Here is a 20,112-nt window from a genome sequence, read left to right as displayed (position 1 = left end):
CAGGCTATTTCCTATTTTCAATTTGGTGCAGACATGCGTAATGACGTTTAGTGGCGCAAACCCAAGCAGCAGAAGGAGTCCGACGTACTTAAATAATGATTACATGTTAACAAAAATGTATCATGCGAATTGAACAGATTTTGACGTCAAGATACACTGACCCTTTAGGTATGTGATGACGTAATTAGCTCGTAACGAGAGTTGGCAGATCCCCTATTCTAACTTGAATGACAATCTAGGGCACGTTATCTTTTTCCCTCAATGGACCGCCAAACTAAATTTCGTACAGGCATTGCATGCACGAAAAGTAATAATTACGCTACACAACGAAAAATGGACCCCAAAATCGGACATTCTTGAAAGGAAACAACGTTTCCTTAAGACTGAGACCGTCGATAGCCGTTTGCACCATTTTGTACCCCTTTTTTCTCTATTTCACGGACAAGTGATAGGGAATAAAAAACAGTGACTCCCCTCCCCGTGATTTTAGACCACGCATTGATAAGCTTACCCATTTCCCCCGACAGTGACACCACAAGGTGTATTCCTGACTCGCTCCTTCGGCGCTACGCTTGCGGCCCCAGTCCCGGGCCCCATCCAGACCCCGTATGTGCGAGAGACAACAATAATAGCAAAGGAAAGGCACAATGGGCTATCGATAGTCTAAGTTTTGTTTACCCCGTCCCAACCAGGCCCTGACAACAGGTGGGCGCTTTGACAAACTGTACCAAGAAGAAAACATCTCTCCCAGGCATTTGTTTGGTTTGAAAGATTTATTGACTCGTATATACATAGCAGACCATTTTGGCATACGCGTTGGATGTCTCATCTTCGTTGCCAAGGCCTGCTGTTCGGGCAGCTGGATTCTTCCCGAAATCAGGAAGTTAGTGGAAGACTCATGTCTGGCTAACGAGCCGTGCGAGCGGACGATGTGGATGTCTTGGCGCTCACAGGAAAGCTGGGTAGCTATGCTTGTTACGCAAAATTTCAAAACACTCCTTACTTGGATCTGGGGTTCTCAAGAAAAACGACGCCCTTATAATAGTGCGAAATATAGGAGAAATATGAACCAGAAAAAGTACCTAGTTAAATAAGAGTCAGTGAAATAATTGCAGATACAGTTACAACCATGTCAAGACCAATAACATTGTCTTGGCGACCACTATTACAGTCTGGGGCAACAAGACAACTTTTGGGAAAAGAGTGTTCATGATGATGCCCTTATTAAAATAGTCACATTTTCACCTCAGCGCTTAAATGGTTGTACGTGTAAGAACATTGTTTACCAGATTTCAAAGTGTTATCTAATCCTTTCATGGATAAACCTTTGCAAAAAGTACGTGTTTTCACGGCCTAGATGGTGAACAAAAAACTCCCGCTTTGCCATGATTTTGTGAACACCCTTAAGTATCCAAATTTCCATTAGAGTACCATAATCAGGTTTATTATCCCTTTGTTAAGAGCAAATCTGGCACCAAATATGAATCCACTTCCGGGCTGATGATTCGATGAATGTAATTTACAGTCACAGTCCCTCCGAGGGGCTGTGTTACAGTGTAACAATTGCCGTGCGACGCACCCTCTCTGACGTCTGCGTGAGCAACGCAGCATGCCACTGTGCATGTCTGCACCACATTGGAAATAATAAAATAGCCTGCATTTCCCATTTTCAATATACGTCGGGCTGGTGAGTGAACAAGGCTTCGCGTTGGCCGCAATCTGCTAGCCGGAATTACCATTATGCTTATTTCGAAATCATGCGCTTATATTAGAAATATGAAATAGAAATATGGGTATATTTCAATATTCTACAGATTTTAGCGTACAAGAAAAATCAACAACAAATCTATTTTCAAATTTCTTTATTAAAATTTCGTTGCGGTAAACAGTTGGTCGCGTTTTGTCACGGATTCAGCGTATACACTAAAATAGACTGTAGACATAGATTTTGAAATGTATTAACAATCAATTTTTCGGCGATTTTGACGAGTCTTTAAAATAGGTCAAAGGCAAAAGGCAACACGCGAAAGTAAATTCTGACGCTTCAGGTCCAGAGACTGTGACCGTATACTCCTGAATGGTAGACGGTCATAAGTGTAATGTTGAATCAGATGTTATTTGAATAGAAGAGATCAATAGTCACAGAGAGCTCTTAAAAGACCACGCGAAGCACATACACAGAAACAGTTTCAATAGGTTTTTTATACAGTACGAATTCATGGCTATCCATTGAATACTGTTTTAACAGAATACGGAACATTTCGGCAAAATTGGTCGACCCAAGGGCAGACTACATGACTCACTGCCATCGGTTTGATTCAAAATTATAATGTTCGCTTTAGCTGAACAAAAGAATATTCTTGTCGTGTAAACACGGTATAAATAATCTATCTATATTTATAAGTTTCCTCGGTAACAGAAAACTGACCATTGACATAAAGTTAAACTTTGATCAAGGCACGCCTCAATAATATCACGAAATCGGTCAGAAAATGAGTAAAGATTGGATCATGTGGTCATGTGCGATTGTGTGTAATCACACCATTGCACTCGCAGAAAATTCATCTCAATGTGCATGGCATTCAATTTCCCGTGCTCAACACAGCCATTTTTTAAATTTGAAATGAATATTTTGTCTTTCTTGTCTTAGTGACCAGCAAAACGGGTGTTGCGTTGTGGCTTGCCAACACTCCGTGCACGTGACTGAAAACGGAGAAATGCAGTGCCCTTGTACCATGTCAAAATGTCAGAAAATAAAACTTCCAGGCGTAATTTCAACTATTGCGAGTTACTGAAGCATCGCTCAGAGAAGTGTTTAGAACTCACAGCAGAACGGAGTAGACCAACAATACTCCAAGGACAGTAAAAATTGCGCAGCTGTAAATGACAAGTCATGAGAACATTGTGTTTATTTTACGAGTGAAAATAAAGCGTGCCCTCACAATAAGTGCAGGAACAATATGATTTGGGAAATGCCAATTATCTCCGTTTGTACTGTTTAAAGCAACAGGAAACTACCTTCATGTTTAAGTTAACCGTCACTAGTGAAGTCAGCCAAAAATAGAGACGAAATCTTACACGTACCGCTGTATATGTTTACACGGCTTACAGCGTGCGTTTGGGCGTACTTTCCTCGTCAGGAGAACATCCGATGAGGGCGAGCTTCTCATGAATGTTCTCGTTCTTGACGGCCTAACGACACATCCTCACTTTGGCAGTACTTCCAACAAATGTGATTCTAGTCACGTCGACAGGCAATTGTCACGAAGGAAATCCTGTTTCTATAGTAGTAGACATTCTAATCATCGTTTATCATAAGAATTACCCCAATATTACGATGATAACGTTTGTAGTATTTGTATAACAGTTTAACTAATAATTTATAATTTATTAATTAACAGCGACTTTTAACTTGACCTAATCTTAAAACTGAAAGTGTCTTTGGAAAGTTTAGGTCATCCTTTATGTCCAGAGTGTGGAGAAAATATATGTACACTCAAACAGTCGGAGAGATGTACTTTTCCGAAACGCAATAGAAATTCCAAAATTAATCCGGAACCTGTTTAATGTACTCTTCCACTGCAAGGTCTACCGGTATCGATCTTTTTACTGTGACAGTACCTCAGCCATGCAAAAAACTGTGGTCAACCGCAAACGCTACACTCACTGTAGGTCAACATATCATGTGGCGCATTGCAATAATTCATCGTGAATAATCCCGTCAGTACCCAAAACTGTAAGCAAAACTAACTTCATTTACACTTTGCAACGAAATATACACATGTGGCGATTTTTCACAATTGATTAATAGACGTTAATAGGGAATCGGTAAAGTTTTTACAGCAGCCTTGCCAGAGTAGATTAGACTGAAAGATCCATCGCTTGAGGGCGCTCTCTACGACTACGTCTGTACGGCGCTTATCTGACAAAACGTGCTTATCTGACAAAAATAACTAATTACTGCTTGTAGCCTTACTCATTTGTGGAAAGTAATCCCTCACACAATACTTCGTCAGTTAAAACACACAAACGAAATCTTAATTAGAGCAGCCAAAAATCATAAAATAGCCATATAATAGTTAAAAAATACAGTAAATTTCACTGATTGCGTAAAATCGAGCACCTTAATTAATCACTGTGCACACACAGAGACTGTCTTAAGGGGTAGAGGAGAGGGCACGAGGACACATGAGGTCGTCCGCTCTCACGGTGGCGGGGGTATCAAAATCACCACAATGGCAAGCAGCTAGCAGAGCACTTGTGTTGTTGTTTTTGTCACCTTCCTCGATCGCTAATTTTGCCATTTAAGTACATAAATTATACTCAATAAACATGCAAGTGGATGAGAAGAGAAGCACCTACATGTAAAAATACCGTGGGGCTATCTCCATGGTCTCTACTACAGTAGGCCTACAGTGAGCGAGCCCGAGCCCGGCCGATGGAAGAACAACCACAACAAAAAAAGAATCTATAAGGCCTACATGTCAACAATTTGAGAGCAGTTTACAGAAACAAAATCCTTCGTATAGAAGACTTCATACTAACGTTAAATTAGCACACTCCGTGTACACAACATCGTACGAAGCGCGAAGCGACATGTACTGCACTGCGCGCATGAAGTGCGCTGGCTAAAATGACTCCCCAGGGTATTGCTAAAAAGATTTTTGTCAGATACGCACGTTTTGTCAGATAAGCGCCGTACACACGTCCTACTGAGAGAGAAAGATGAAAGCGCCCTCTAGCAAGACAGATCTTGCAGTCTAAGCGTAGATGCAAGCTTCGCAAAATGATAGCTGTGTGCTGAACAGTGGACTTTTCCCGGCAAAATTAAGTACTTGCTAAGCTCATGATCTCAGTACTGTTAAAGGCTTGCGCCTTGGTCACTTGAATATTCAACATATTACCAACAAAATTGATCAGTTAAAATTTTGGTTTTGCTATACTAAGTATGTCTTTGATGTTTTAATTATCAGTGAAACTTTTCTGACATAGAGTTTCTGATCGATGGCTATGATCTATGCAGAAAAGATAGGGCAACAGGTATAGGAGGTGGGCTTCTTGCATTTGTGAAGTCACAAATTTTGTTCAAACGCTGAGGAGAGATCTTCACAATTTTAACATCGATATATATAATTAACACATGACAGACAAATTGACTTTTCAGACGCTGAGAGTTTTATTTGCCCCTGCGAGAGGCTGTTTGCTTTAAACGTTTGAACTCGAACGCACGAATATTTTAGGTCTGCCTGGCCGATACCATTCCAGGTTTGCTCTATGCTGGTAACGTATTGAACTCAGAATAGCTTGTCTCGTATCGGATAAACTGTACCACGATTTTCATCTATGGCACATCACTGTCAATCGAACATTTACTTTATAACTAACCATTTTCTTCGGTATTCAATATGGCAAAGATTTTTACTAATTAAAACTCTCAAAATCTGATCGGCCGCTCGCCTGAACTATTTGTCTATGGTATTTATAGATGGTGGGTAAATTCTGTACTTTAGTCCAGAAATTAGCATGAGATAAAACTACCCTACAACTTAAGGGCCGTTCTGACACAGCATTTAACAACGTTGTGAACGCCGTTGTTATGGTAAACAACGACGAAAACCACGTGTGAGAACAGTTAACGACGGTGCTGCGACGGCGTCGATCTACGGCGTCGAATTTCGTCAGACCTGCAACGGCGCGCCGACGCAAATTGTGTGTCAGAACGGTTAACGACGGTGTAAACGCCCTCTCGCGACGACTTTTGTCCAAAACATTACCTCTGACCTATCAGCTCGAGTGCACAGTACGCATAGCTGGACTCGACACGAACCATGGAAGACAACAGATCTCTCGCTCCCGTTCAATGCCCTCCAGCTTTCAGGGGAAAATAACTGGTCGGAAGATGAAGTAGCCCTGGCGTCAATGCATTGTTTAAATGCTGAAGCAGCATGTACATGAAACGCATGGTCGATCGCCTACGGCGTTCTTGAAAATTTCTTGCGTACTCGTCATGGTCAAACTGAAGTACGTTGTGTTCATGTTGCTGGGCATTCCTAAGGCGACGATTGAACTGTTGAATCCGTCTGGATCGCATATGAAGGTGAAAATACAGGAGACACGCCGCTACAGTTGCGTCCTGGACATCCGCCATTGTTGTTTATATCCAACCTGTACTATAGACATATATTGAACGTAGAGGGCGCAAAACACCGGTGTTTTCCTCAAAACACCGGAGGAAATTCCGTGTATGGACATAAGTAGAGATTAAGGGTTAATCCACAGGTGTTACCAATCAAAACCGTTAGTTACCGGCGGCGTTGGTTTGGCTAGTGGGAACACAGTATTATAAGTTTTGGAAATATATTTTTGATAACCAACGAAATGTTGAAGCTTCAATCAGTGTTTAGGGAAGCGTAAAGTAACAGTGGCCTAACATGTCTCTTCCTTATTTATGAAGAGACTGTAGCTGTCATGGTCAGCGGCAAGAAAATTCTTGTGGACAAGGTTACTCAACCCTTAACATCTTACAACAATTCGCACAACCTGGCAGTGAAAAATAAAATTGACATGTGAAATCTTGTGGCAAAATACAAACCCACGAGAACTTCAGTGAGATCTACAAACAAGCAACCATAATTTATGTGTCCTTAAAGTGCAATCAAATTCTTTCAGCGAACACAAACATGCAGCCGGAAAACGTTTGGCCACCTTCTAAAATCGACTTCGACAATAATTTCAGAATGAAGTCAGCTAAATGTATTTATCATACAACGCACTCTGTGTTGACTCTATGGTTGAACATCAAAACGATATCGTTCGAGATAGTTGACGGAAATACGTCAGGCCACAGTCCTTCTACACGCAGGCGGCCAATTGTCACAAACACGTCATCTTCGAATAACCTGGGCCTTATAGGCCCAGGGGGCTAGTGTACATGGTGAAATAACTGGACACTTGTGTGAACTGCAATTTTCAGAGTGTTGACATGGTGTATCTGTATCGGCCGAGTCATGCCCCGGAAGATTCAAGTCTCGTGTATACAATTTAAACAAAATCAAATTCCTTTAGTTTAGAACTAAAATGAACTAAAGTGATCAAATATTTACGTTAGGTTCAAGATAAAGCTAAAACTAACTGTGGACTGAAGAGTACAATTCACGCATTCGTCTCTGCTATAGCCATATCTATAGAGAGACTGCTATTCACATTAGTGATGGTTCAAGAGCGTAAGATTCCTAATCCTCATGTCAAAGGGCACTAAATGCAATTGTAGGTCTTAATTTTTTATGCCGAATCTTAACCTCATAAAACAGTTTGGCTTTGCCAATAGTTTGTATCATGTTCAGTCACATTATGTTCCGTACATTTTGATCATTCACAAATTAATATAGAAATAACGAGCGACGCGCTGACCACTAACGTTTATTTGGGCAAGAGCGAGAGGAAAGGCTTGTCTATAGCCTGTTAATTTGGCTTTCCTCGAGCCCGCGCCCATAAATAAACATTAATTGTCAGAGCGAAGTCTGTTATTTCCATTATATTATCGGCGAACCCAAGAAAACCGTCAAAATGTTCGAAAATTTCAGGAGCAAACGACAACTGGGCCCCGGAACTGAGCAATACGCGACGCTCAGTCACGCGCGCTGCAAAAATTGACAAATCCGGAACATGACAGGTTACCTTAAGTCGTTTGGACCGGATAAGAGGGCCTTCAGAACGCGATTTCTGCGTAGCGATGGCTCATTACGCATTCATGGTAACCTTTAGCTGGCTGTCAATATCTTTGAAAGGATTTTGTTTTAAGCCTGCTTTGCATATGACGTCGATGGAAGCAACCTGCCAATCACCCAAATAGTAAATAGACAATTAACTGACTATTGATTGACCCAATTAACACTATCCAGTATCAGTCACAGCGTGTTTGTTACAGTTTGTCTAGTCCATGGAGCTATATCTCCATGTCTAGTCTACAGCCATGGAGGTTGAAGGAGAGTTTCTTTCTACCTCCATGCTACAGCGAAGCAAATAACCACAACTTTACAGTGTTACCGATTCCTTTAAATTAAATTTCTTATTTGAGCAATCGGTGATCTACCCAAACATACTACCATTAACCAACCATAGCAACTACGTATGAATCCTGCACAGTTCTACGTGTAATTAAGGGTTCTCTGGAATAAAACGCCGCACGCAAACTATTGCAGTGTTACAGTAAAAAATTGGCCGACTAGCGGGAAATACAGTACTCGTTAAAATAAAGAGCAAAGTTAAAGCAGTGTTCTTCTATGAACAGCAAACTCTGAAAAAGTCGCGAGATAGCGGCACAAATAAATACTCGGATGAGCTTAACATTGGAATACGCGTATTTTTATGTATATTTTTCGCACGTGGTTTTGTTTGTACCATGGTGTGTTTGAAACGCTGCTTCACTTCCAGTATTACCGACAACTTTACAAGGGTGACATGCTAATTTGAAAGTTCGGTAATATGACACTAAGAATTCTATCACCGAGAAAACCAACTGTTTGAATACTGTTTGATAATAAATGGTGGTCAAATTTCAGGGTGTGCTAGATACCCAACAAACATAAACGCGCATTGATTTATCATGTATTGCGGCCACATGTTGATAAAACGTTGATCACTTGTTGTGAGATAATAAGGCTAATAACAAAATAAACAACAACAACAACAACAACAACAACAACAACAACAACAACAACAGAAAAGGTAGACATTACAGCAAAGCCCACACCGCAAACAACCAAATGTTTAGACAAAACTTTAACAGGCTTTTTAAAGACATCTTCCGTAGAGCACAGAGTGTAATTTCGACAAGAAAGCCCGAACTGAGTTTGGATGCCGAAGATGCTCTCACATTTCCATATCTGACAAACAGTAATGGAAAAAGATTAACAAATATAAAGGACGGACGCATCTGACGCGTCGACGTATTCATTTTTAAAGTATAAGCTTACAATATCAACTCACCACACACCTTCGGTCATGTTAACACTTGGGAGGAGGCATTGAACTCTTCTCTTTGACAATTTCCAGTCATATGCCACTTTGAAAAATTCTATATTCACGGATTGGCAAAATTAAGTTGATTCCGTCAGACGAAAGAAGGCGATTCCATGGTGCATTGGGGTACACTTAAGTGTACGTCGAGCTGGATGCTTTACTCGAGCGATGCTCGAAATCATTTGTTTCAGGGCAAATACACATGGTATATGCTGTGGGCAATACGGGCCGCTCATAAAATAAGAAAATAAACTCAATATGTGTAAATCTTTATTTATATAGTCACAGTACCACCGACATACGACACCCACGAAAACCAAAATGGTTCAGTCTAGGTACCCGAAACTCCGCCACGCGACCGGTCAACAGGAAATCCACCGAAGGTGTCCACGGCACACGTATATGCGTATAACCATGGCGACGTTAATCCAAGTTAATCTACACCACTTATCACCATCGGGAAGGTACTCCTCCCCCTTAGCACAGACGAGCCCAACCATCGAAGCCCTGAGTCATTCGACAAAGAATTGTTATAACAATTTCCTGCATAAAATTAACAGCTGAATTCGCCGGTCAAATCGTCTTTGCGATTCCTGACATGCGGAGATGGATACTCTAATTCGATTATCAAGAATAGCATGTACATATAGGGCTCTGAACACTAGTAAACACCTATTACTCGGTCATAAGGGCTGTAGCGCTCGTCTAGCACCCCGAGGGGCCGATGCGCTTCCAGAAACACATCGCTTGTCCCCGAGGCCGTAGGCCGAGGGGTTTAGCGGTGTGTTTCTGTTAACGTGCGGCCACGAGGGGTAATGAACGGGCGCTATGGCCCGAATAAAGACCAGGTTATAGGTGGTTTATAACATACCACCCGCTCATGTTGTATTATGTTATAGTTTTTTACGTACTTTGATATTTGCACCTCAGCAATCCATCATAGTTTTCTCGGCGATATATCCACAGTGGTTCAAGTTACATAAGTACATAGTACCATTTTCTTCGAAAAAATATTTTAAGCATACCTTTGTTTGTACTTAAATCTTTTTCGTCGATTAGCTGTTCAAGTTCCTACGCTGATGGAATGGAAAATCTGTCTGTTTTAGAGAGAGGCTCGCCGCTCATCCCAGCCGCATTTCATGTTCTAGTCACCCGCCATAAACTGCCGGGCACTTTTCAAAATACGGTCAACCCCAAACCAATTATTTGTGAATGCAGCCTTAACATCGTTTGCCAGTGAATGTGTGATGCGTTGCTAACGTCACAAACAGATCAAATAGATCTAAATTCGACCCTTGTTGGGACAATAAGACACCCTCTGTGATAAGAATATATGGAGAGCTTTAAAGTACTAATGCAGACATACAATAATCAATAAACGGTAAACATGAGTTGTACAATTACATGTGCCCCTTTTATAGAAACAGTAAAATTTAATAGCTGTAGAGAAATTCTGTACAGGACAGCAGAATTATCATGAAATTATTTTATAAATATTTCTCGATATGTAAGGCTTTACAATTTGAATCTATTCACCGATTGTTAATGAATGACATATTAAATTCGACATGGGCAATAATATATCACTTCTGAACAGCAGGTGTCATTAATGCCGTGCAGTATTTCATAGCCTAACTGTGACAGGAATGAAACTGTATTGTAAAGTTTCATCATACAATATATGCTAGATTTAAAAAATGAGTCACTTTTCCTTTTTTGACGCAAGCACAAGTGGTGAGAAACTTAAGGTAAAGGAAACCCATGAAATAAAGCGACGTCATGTCACAATTTGAACACTATTTATTTCAGAGTCGCAAGAGCGAGATCGAAGTAAAACAAATCATAAACGCACACGAGAGAAGCCTGACATATTACCACGAGGAGCAGTAAATAAAAAAGCATGGGAAACAGTAATAGGAGACGTACAGAAGAAGATATGCAACTGAATCCATCGTCACATTACAGGGAGACTGAAAACAACCATCTAAACCCACAGGTACGCAGATAACGTGCTGGCACAACATAGCAATTCATTTCTGACGATTGTTACTTTCTATTTTCATTCATGATGCCGAACTTTGTCAGATTTCATAACAATCAAAAAATGTTTTATTCTGTAACACTTTTTGCATCACACTAATACCGCACCATAAAATCACAGCGCAGGGAAAGCAAACTTATTTACAAGTGTTTCGCCTATCAGAACTTTTTAAATAAACTTGACGCCTTGTAAATGCACACGCCCTCTTCATCCATTTTGCTTTTCCTCTCTATCGTCTTTCATATTGAGGAGGAACCTTGAGTACATCAATTTCTTAATGTTTCTGTGTACCTCCTCTCTTTTTGTCGCTGTATTGGTCAAACAACGTTTTATTAAGATACTACAATCTAGAAACAACTTTGTTCAATTTTGTAAATTTTAAGTACATCTATTCACTAACGATTCTGTGCAGGGGCGATCACATATACGAGGTAGGATAATCGTTATTTCGGATAAATTACGAAACACAAATCCTCGGCCTGCATGACGTTGACAACAATATCGTCTACACATCGAACACACACGTAGGTGCCTGATTTCCCATGTTAGAATTTATTCTCGCGGATAAATAATACCTTTACATGCTATCATAGAAATGCAAAATTCAGGAAAAAAACTTATCAATAGGGTTAGACACTAGAAATTGTGCGATATTGGTATTATTATTTATAAAATATCCGAAAATGAAGTGTCCCACAATGAGGGAAAGTGAACAACAGGAACCAGTCAGCCGACATTTTGTGAATAAAAACAAATTTGCAGGAAAACATCTCTGGTGCGTAGTAAAAACAAAACAAAAAACTGTCGTCACCACTCTCAAAGAACAATAAATATAACTGCTAACACGTTAAATTCCTTTCTATTTATTTTAAGTTGATTTTTGATGTTACATATGCGCAAATAATCGATCCCCTTTACATATTGTTGACATCCAATGATCGTTAGTGTGTATAATAGCATAATTCCGACACACTAAACTTATTTCCAACTCGGTTCCTCCTGCGTTTGGATGCATGAACTTGCAAGTATAAGACTTTTTAAAATTATGAGTGATATATCTAAATATATTTTACCAGCTATAATTAAAGTGCATATCTCACCTATTTTTTGTTTGTCTGATCTTAATCGAATCGGATAAAACAATATTCGTTATTTCGAAAAATCCTATAACGTTCACGTGGTAACCTCTTTCTAAAATAGTGTATTTCACTGTCGAATGGTGGAAAATCAACCCTGTTTTGAAACGTTCGCGTTCATTTTCGTGACGTATTGGTCACGTGGCATGACGTCAGATGTAGCTAACATGTGAGAGCAATCCCCTGAGGAGCAATAGTCAACACATTGGGTATTAATCTCAGATAGTTCACTGTGATGAATAGATGCGCGGTTTTTGACTGCAAAAACACAAACCTGATGGTTTTAGTTTATATATGTGCAGTCAATTTGGTGTGGACCTAGAAATATTTATATGAGAGCATGGCAGAGTTTTGTGTACCAGCAGCCGACAACACGCCGAGTCAACCGCTGTGTACTGTACAGGAGTATGCCTGGACATGGAGCCGATCCACCCAGGATATTCTATGAATGAGATTCAACTTCAACTGCCTTTAATTAGTAGCTCCCTAGACTGTACTACTTGATAAACTGCACTGTGTTATAACGTATAACTACAGTTGTAAATCTGTTCATCCACCGGACTGACGCGGGATGTGGGAGTCGATAGGGACTGTGCAAGAACATTGCATTAGGAGTGAATACGTATTGAATAGGGGTCGAATATTAGGCTCGCCGCCTCAGTTAATTGCACTGTGTACAGCTTGCACTTTTTCAGGGTCTATAAACAGTCGTCTGCTATTTTCATCATTAATTACATAACTGTATTAAGTTAAATATGCAGAACCAAGCAAGGACGAGTTCATCATATGACAAGTGCAGCATGCAGCAGGGTCCCAACTTGACAACCGGCAATTTTCAATCAACCTTCCGATGGACTGCATCTTGTCAGTTTCAGGGTTGGGACCCTCTTCAGTCCATATGCTTAGTTATACAAGAAAAAGCACCCTACGTCTAAAGCATGCTCTAAAATGTCCTCTTCCATTAGAAATATCAACTATGGGATTGCGATTCGGTCGGTTTAAATCCAAAAGTTGTTAGTTTGAAAGTAATGCCGGTTTTCATTCTGTCAAATGATGACTCTACGACCCTCTGCGCTATCAACAAGTTACTCTTGAATGCTATGAAACGCGCGATGTTCAATATACGAGGCACAATAGACCTTCTGTCAAAAACCAACAGCAATACATACGCATGTTTGTCTCACAAATGAGCATTACCCGAGATAACAAAGCAAGGCTTGAAAAGTTGACAACAAAATCAACAATAATTCTCTAAAAATATGATCTTGTTATCACCAATGTACTAATATTCAGAATTAAAGTGGGACACACATACCTTCAATCTAGTGCTACAGTAAAGCTGAATGTACTGGACTATCGCCAACGTTTACGAATTTCTCAGATTGACACCAAAATTTACTCGTCTTTATGTTTTTTAATTTTTTATTTTTTTGGTCGATTCAGAGAATTTTACACTTTATCAGAGATAATGATGTTCAGCAAAGAACAGCCAAAGGTAAAGAAGACGCCAATTCGTTCGGAGAGATCAAATTTGAAGGGTTTGACAAGTTTAAAAAGAAGACAGCACCGGTAAGTTGTTTCTTATTGTGTAAGTGGAGTGAATGACAAATGTTTACCCTTCATATATAAAGGTCCAAGTATTTTTTAAACAATAGCAGTTGAGAAATTTGACCTGGTAAAAATCAAGATTTAGACGAAAGTGATAATACTCTACCTGACATCATGACGTCACTAGCTATTGGAAAAGAGTGGCATCATAAATCATGAATAGGGAACATGATTTTGTGCATTGCCTTTTCAATTAACCCTTGGTTTTGATTGGCGAGGATTTCGAAAAAAATGCATTTATATCGTAAATGAAACCATTTTAACGTTTATTACCCAGTCTTCTTTCTTTTTCGACGCTTTTACGTTCTACGGGAAATGGTATTTTCCTTTAAAAGTTACCACCTTACGAACAAAGAAGTCCATAGTATGAGTTTACGACAAAAATACCACATAGGATGCACGAGGACATTGGCGCGGCGTATCGCCCGACGCGAAGCGGAGGGCGATACGCGGCGCCAATGTCCTCGTGCATCCTTTGCGGTATTTTCGTGATAACCTTATTATTATACATCTTACATTAGTAACTGGGGAATCAAATTGTCAGAGTAGTTGCCGTTTTCGCACAATGTCAACAATTTTTCTTCGATTTATGGCGCAAGTGTGGAACGCTATCTCGGAAGCGCTTCTGCAAGTTCTGTATAGTGCGTGTGTGCACTTCACATGTACGTACAGAGCGCGCACGAGACATGTTCTAGCACTCGTCCAATGTGTTCCTTATAATCGTTCAACAGTGAACTTGCAGATACAGCCGCAGGGGACGGGGGCGCCTTGAAACAGTACGTGTTATGGAACGGGCGTTCCGTACGGCTCTTCAGTCTGGCTTTTTTAGGGCACGCAAAATTCTATTGTTCTCGTTGGAAGATGTATAATAATTGAATGTATGTCACTGTTATTATCTCCTTCAGTGCCTTCTTTTTAAGTCATTGAAGTACACAAAATTGACAATTACAACGATATGGGTGCATATATCGTCGTAAAAATACCCGGCGCCAATTAATTACTATACTACTACTACTACTACTACTACTACTACTACTACTACTACTACTACTACTAATACTACCGTAAAATTCCTAATTGAAGCCGCGGCTTGTATTAGAAACATTTTTGAGGGACCCCTGGGATCGCGCACTGAAGTCCCGGTGCGGCTTCAATTACGTACTGTGTTTCGATATTTTTCTCAATGCTCACCAAGCAGTGCAGGGGCAATCGCTATTGTTATGCAAATCAGTGCGTGAATAAATTACCCGCATAAAAAGCCCCTACCCTAGTGTAACTCCAATATAGAAACATTAGGAGAGTGTATTTGGTCGTTAAACTTGGTAAAATTCCTTTTAGATAATAAGGAAACTATTAAAAGATGTTAAAACAATGGGAAACTGGAGTTCCCTTGACAGCATCGTAAGGAAAATGACACGTACTGACCCTGCTGACCCCCGTCCCTAAATAGAATAGTCTCACCAAGGTCGGCCATGTTGACATGCATGGCATGCATGCATGATGTCTTTGTTTCAAGTTTAGGGGTTTTTGGACGCTGAAATTTCACAAAAATGTCGCGTCTGTATTCAGAGATTGTACAATCAATTTCTTTGGACGTGCAAGTCGATTTTGAAAGCGATAGAAGATCAAATGGTATTGAAAAAAATCGTGCATAAAATTAGCATAAATTAAGCGTCCATAGCGTGGGTCCCCTTGATTTACAGCTGTCTTGTTTTGCCGAACCGGTGGCTCATACTCGGATAGTGCAATAAAGGCAAGTGAATGACCTTTGGTAACTTACTGGCATGTTTTTGTGAACTGTTTTGTGGTCAAATTTTATTTTCTCATGATCAAAAACGGAACGTGTACAAGTTTATATGCACCCACCATGGTCATTCAGTACAGTATAGGCAGTTCATTGTAGTAGTGTTAAAAAGGAACTTTTTATTGGGTATTTTTTCTGTAAGAAAGACACCTGTCAATCATTAGCACAAGCCAGCTGGTGTGATTTTCAGCATGCATTGTTTCATGATGGGCTCAGAGAAGGGGTGCGGCTTCTATAATGGTACAATTCAAAAACCCAAAATGGGCAAACAATGAACCAAGACAATGTTTCAAAGTCAGGGTGCGGCTTCAATTAGAGGTGCGGCCTCAATTGGGAATTTACAGTACTACTACTACTACTACTATGCATGTGTACACGTCGTGGTAGTGTGCTCTGAGTTTTGCTACAGTTTTGAGTCCTTCAGTGTTTTCCGGACTTACATCGGTGTTTCATCTGATTTTGCTCCGGTTGTGGACTGCTGCTGTCAAGTTTTTTGTGTGTTTCAACTTTCGATTGAAGAGATTTTTGCGGATTCCCTCAGTGGTTTCCGTGTGCTGTTTCCTAGGCCAAGATGGCCGCGCCATTCATTGACAATGGACGCTTAGCTACGTTTGGCGGCCTCACGAGGAAACATGGTGTCAAGTGTGAATCCATGGAAGGAGTCTCCGTTGAAAAGTATTTACAGGCCATTCATTTCATCGATTACTGATCCACAGAATATTATTGCTGCTTCGAGAGTTTACGGTTCAGTTATCGTTTATTTCAACTCAGTTACCTGGGTGGAAAACGTGTGTGTGAATGGTTTTGAACTGAACGGCTACACGATTCAAGTTGAGCCTGTTGTGAAACCAGCGACAAAAGTCATCGTATCAGGGGTTCCACCGTTTATTCCCAATCATGTGATTGAAACTGAACTCCTTACTTTTGGTAAACTGGTGAGTAAAATCAAAACGATTCCTCTCGGATGCAAGAGTGAACAATTGAGACATGTACGATCCTTTCGAAGACAAGCTTTAGTGCTGATCGATGCCGACTTCCACGGTACATGGGAAGGACCTTTGACTGTAGAGTACGAAGGTAAAAGGTACAGAATTTATCTTTCAACCGAAGAAATGAAATGTTTCAAGTGCGGTCAAAAGGGACACGTTCAGCGTGACTGTCAACAATCACTCCAAAACGAACCATCTGTACATTGCAAGGAAAAGACAATACCACCGTAATTAACGACGATCAGTTTGAAAGAGGTGATAAAATTCCGACCAACAACAATGAATCTGTTCAACGTCCGATGGAACCAATCAGTGGTGATTCGTCGACTGTTTCAATCACGACACAGTTGTACGTCAACGTGGAAATGAAGACACAACAATGGCTGATAATGTTGATGGTCATAACGTCACGGACTTTTCTGATGAAAACGTTATTGATACTCACAGTAGCTCACAACAGAACAGTGATGGCCATGGTAAAGAGGAACAAGACAGTATGGTTTGTAATAACGAAAATGACATAGTTCAAAGTGAACCGGCTTCAGAAATTGATACAGAAACTGTTTTGAACACTGACAGAACGAATGACAACGGAATTTCAAAGGTAGACGATGTTACTGATGATGAGAGGGTACGAACCCCTCCATCGCCTTTCCCCCCTTCTCCGGACCTTTGTTTTACGCAAGCTTCGGAATCTTCGGTGTCTTCTCCGGCTTGCACTCCGTCGCTTGTTCTCTCCGGACTTTCTGATTTCGTTCCGGATTCTCAAGACATTGCAGACAAGACCAATGCATCGATGGACATGGATATGTCTGCAGATGTTTCTCAGAGCATATCATTCTCACCGCTTTCTACTCAACGCATTGCAAGCCAGTCAACAGAAGACAGTTTGAAAGATTCATCGCAAAGAGAGACTGATGACAATGAATCTGTGCTGTCGGACATTTCAGATTCTTCGTTTCTCCATGATGTATCGACTCAATCGATCGCAGATTTCTTAGAAAATACAAAGCACTCAAAGAAGTTTATTCAGGATTGTTTGACTTTCATCCAATTTTAAAGAGCTTGCGAAAATGTTGCTGGGATATCGCTCTTCACAGCCTGTGAACATTGCAGCGCAACGAGAGCTCGCATCTACAAACTGGTACGTAAAATCAAGGCCTATATCAGAACTACTGGTAGGTCAACTGCGATTGAGTCTTCACTTTAATTCATATTCGTTATGTGGAAGCATCTCTCAATCCTGTTTACATGCATGGCTCTGTCCTGTGTAACGCTGAATGTTCGTGGGTGTCGAGACTCGATGAAAAGCTTTCAAGTTTTTGATTTTCTCAAGCATACCAATCCGGCTTCTTGTTACCTTTTACAAGAAACTCACAGCATACCCAGTGATGAAAAAGTATGGCCTTTGATTTGGAGAGGACGTTGTATTTTGTCACATGGTTCAACAAACAGTGCAGGCGTCGCTATATTGTTTTCACCCTCCTCTACAATTGATATCATTCGTACATCAGAACCAATTCCTGGACATTTACTGCATGTGCAAGCAAACGTTGATGGCAGCCTAGTCAACATTATTAATGTGTATGGACATACTACTTCCAATGAACGGTTGTGGTGTTTTACCAAGCTGAATGATCTGCTATCAAGTTTAGATGTTGACAGTGTAGTTATTCTTGGTGGAGACTTTAATTGTACTCTGAATGAAGAATTGGACAGAATCAATTGTAAGGAGTCTGACATGTGTGCAGTTCGCTATTTTAATAATTTAATCCACAAGTACAGGCTTGTTGACAGTTGGCGTCACTATCATGGGGACAGCCGTAATTACACCTGGCACAGAAATGATAAAAAGGCCCGTCTTGACAGGATTTACATCAACAAGTGGATGAGATCTCGCATCACGGTGGCTTCAATTCATCATTCTGCGCTCACCTTTTCGGATCATTCATTGGTAAAGTTAAGAGTTACACAGAAAGAAGTCAAACATCGCAACCCGATATGGTGTCTCAATACAAGTATCTTAAAGCATGAACTCTATAAAGATATCATTTCGCATTTTTGGTTGAACTGGAGACAGCGACAGAATAACTATTGTGATTTGTTGACATGGTGGGAGATAGGAAAATGGAAAATTAAACTTTTAACTCAGCAGTATTGTGCTTCGAACCAGTACAACCTGAAATGGGATAAATTACGCCTAGAAAGGGAAATTCGAGAACTTGAGAAAAAGTTACATGAAGACAAAAGTCTCTTCGATGAATACCAGCAAAAGAAAAGTTCTCTGGCTCAGTTGGTAGACCTGGAGAGCAAAGGCGCAGCTGTACGATCTCGTCACCAATTACTTACGCATAGTGATGTTTCGAATAGTTTTTTCTATTCTCTTGAACGAGAGCGGGGAAGATCAAAACCCACTATTAACATGAAACGTGATGACGGCTCAACAACAGAAAATCCCGATGAAATTCGTGACATTTTTTACAATTTCTACAAGGAGCTTTATTCTGCTGAACATGTTGACGTTGACGCTCAGTCTGCAATTCACGACAATTTAGTACAATTGAACGAGGAGGACCGTGATTACCTTGATGGTGAAATTACTCTGATGAACTTACTTTGCTGTTAAGCAACTTTCAACTGACCGTACTCCAGGTATGGATGGTTTGCCTGATGAATTTTACAAAACATTCTGGTCTATTATTGGTCAAGACCTTCATAAAGTTTTCATTGAGTGTTTTCGTAATGATCATCTTCCTATTTCTTGTCGGAGAGCAGTGCTTAGTCTTCACCCGAAAGCTGGAGACAACACTTTAGTCAAGAACTGGAGACCCATTAGCTTGTTATGTAGCGACTATAAAATTGTCACGAAAGCTCTCTCAATTCGTTTACGTAATGTCCTTTCCAAATAATTCATGTTGATCAGTCCTGCTCTATTCCAAATCGTCACATATTTGATAATGTGAATTTATTGCAAGATAGTATTTTCTATGCCAATGACACAAACTCACCTCTGGGTATTGTTGCTCTAGACCAGGAAAAGGCTTTTGACCGTGTCAGTCATGATTACCTTTTTAAAACTGAATTCTTTTGGTTTTGGCCCCCGCTTTATTAATAACATTAAAACACTCTACACAGATATTCAGTCATTTTTAAAGATAAATAGTTCCATTACCGCTCCTATTTCAATTAATCGTGGGATTCGTCAAGGTTGCTCACTTTCTGGTCAACTTTATGTGATTGCCTTAGAACCATTTTTAGACAAGATTAGGAATAACAGTAACATAAGGGGATTGATAATACCAGAAGCTCCTATTCCTACATGCCGTTCTGCATATGCCGACGAGGTTGAAGTTTTTATTACTAGAAATGAAGATTTTAGAAACTTAAAGTCCACTCTTGAGTTGTATAAAAATGCATCTAGTGCAAAAGTTAACCTAAAGAAATCTGAAGGTCTCTTGGCTGGTAGTTGGCGGCATTAAATGTCAAATGGAACTCAACAGTGTTAAAACTGCT

The 20,112-nt window shown here is 40.3% G+C and overlaps 1 protein-coding gene across 1 annotated transcript in view; it reads left to right on the top strand.

Moving 5' to 3' along the window:
• Positions 1-20,112, top strand: part of LOC139124875 (transient receptor potential cation channel subfamily M member-like 2) — a 74,217-nt gene that overhangs the window by 3,204 nt on the left and 50,901 nt on the right. The window contains exons 2-3 of the mRNA XM_070690978.1: positions 10,831-11,017; positions 13,642-13,767. Coding sequence (XP_070547079.1) covers positions 10,922-11,017; positions 13,642-13,767 — 222 coding nt within the window. The 5' untranslated portion in view covers positions 10,831-10,921. The remainder of the gene's footprint in view (positions 1-10,830; positions 11,018-13,641; positions 13,768-20,112) is intronic.

This window comes from Ptychodera flava, chromosome 3 (genome assembly GCF_041260155.1).
Source record: "Ptychodera flava strain L36383 chromosome 3, AS_Pfla_20210202, whole genome shotgun sequence".
In the NCBI taxonomy this organism is placed as follows: domain Eukaryota; kingdom Metazoa; phylum Hemichordata; class Enteropneusta; family Ptychoderidae; genus Ptychodera; species Ptychodera flava.
Note: the sequence above shows the minus strand (reverse complement) of the source record. Positions and strands in the feature narration are given on the sequence as shown.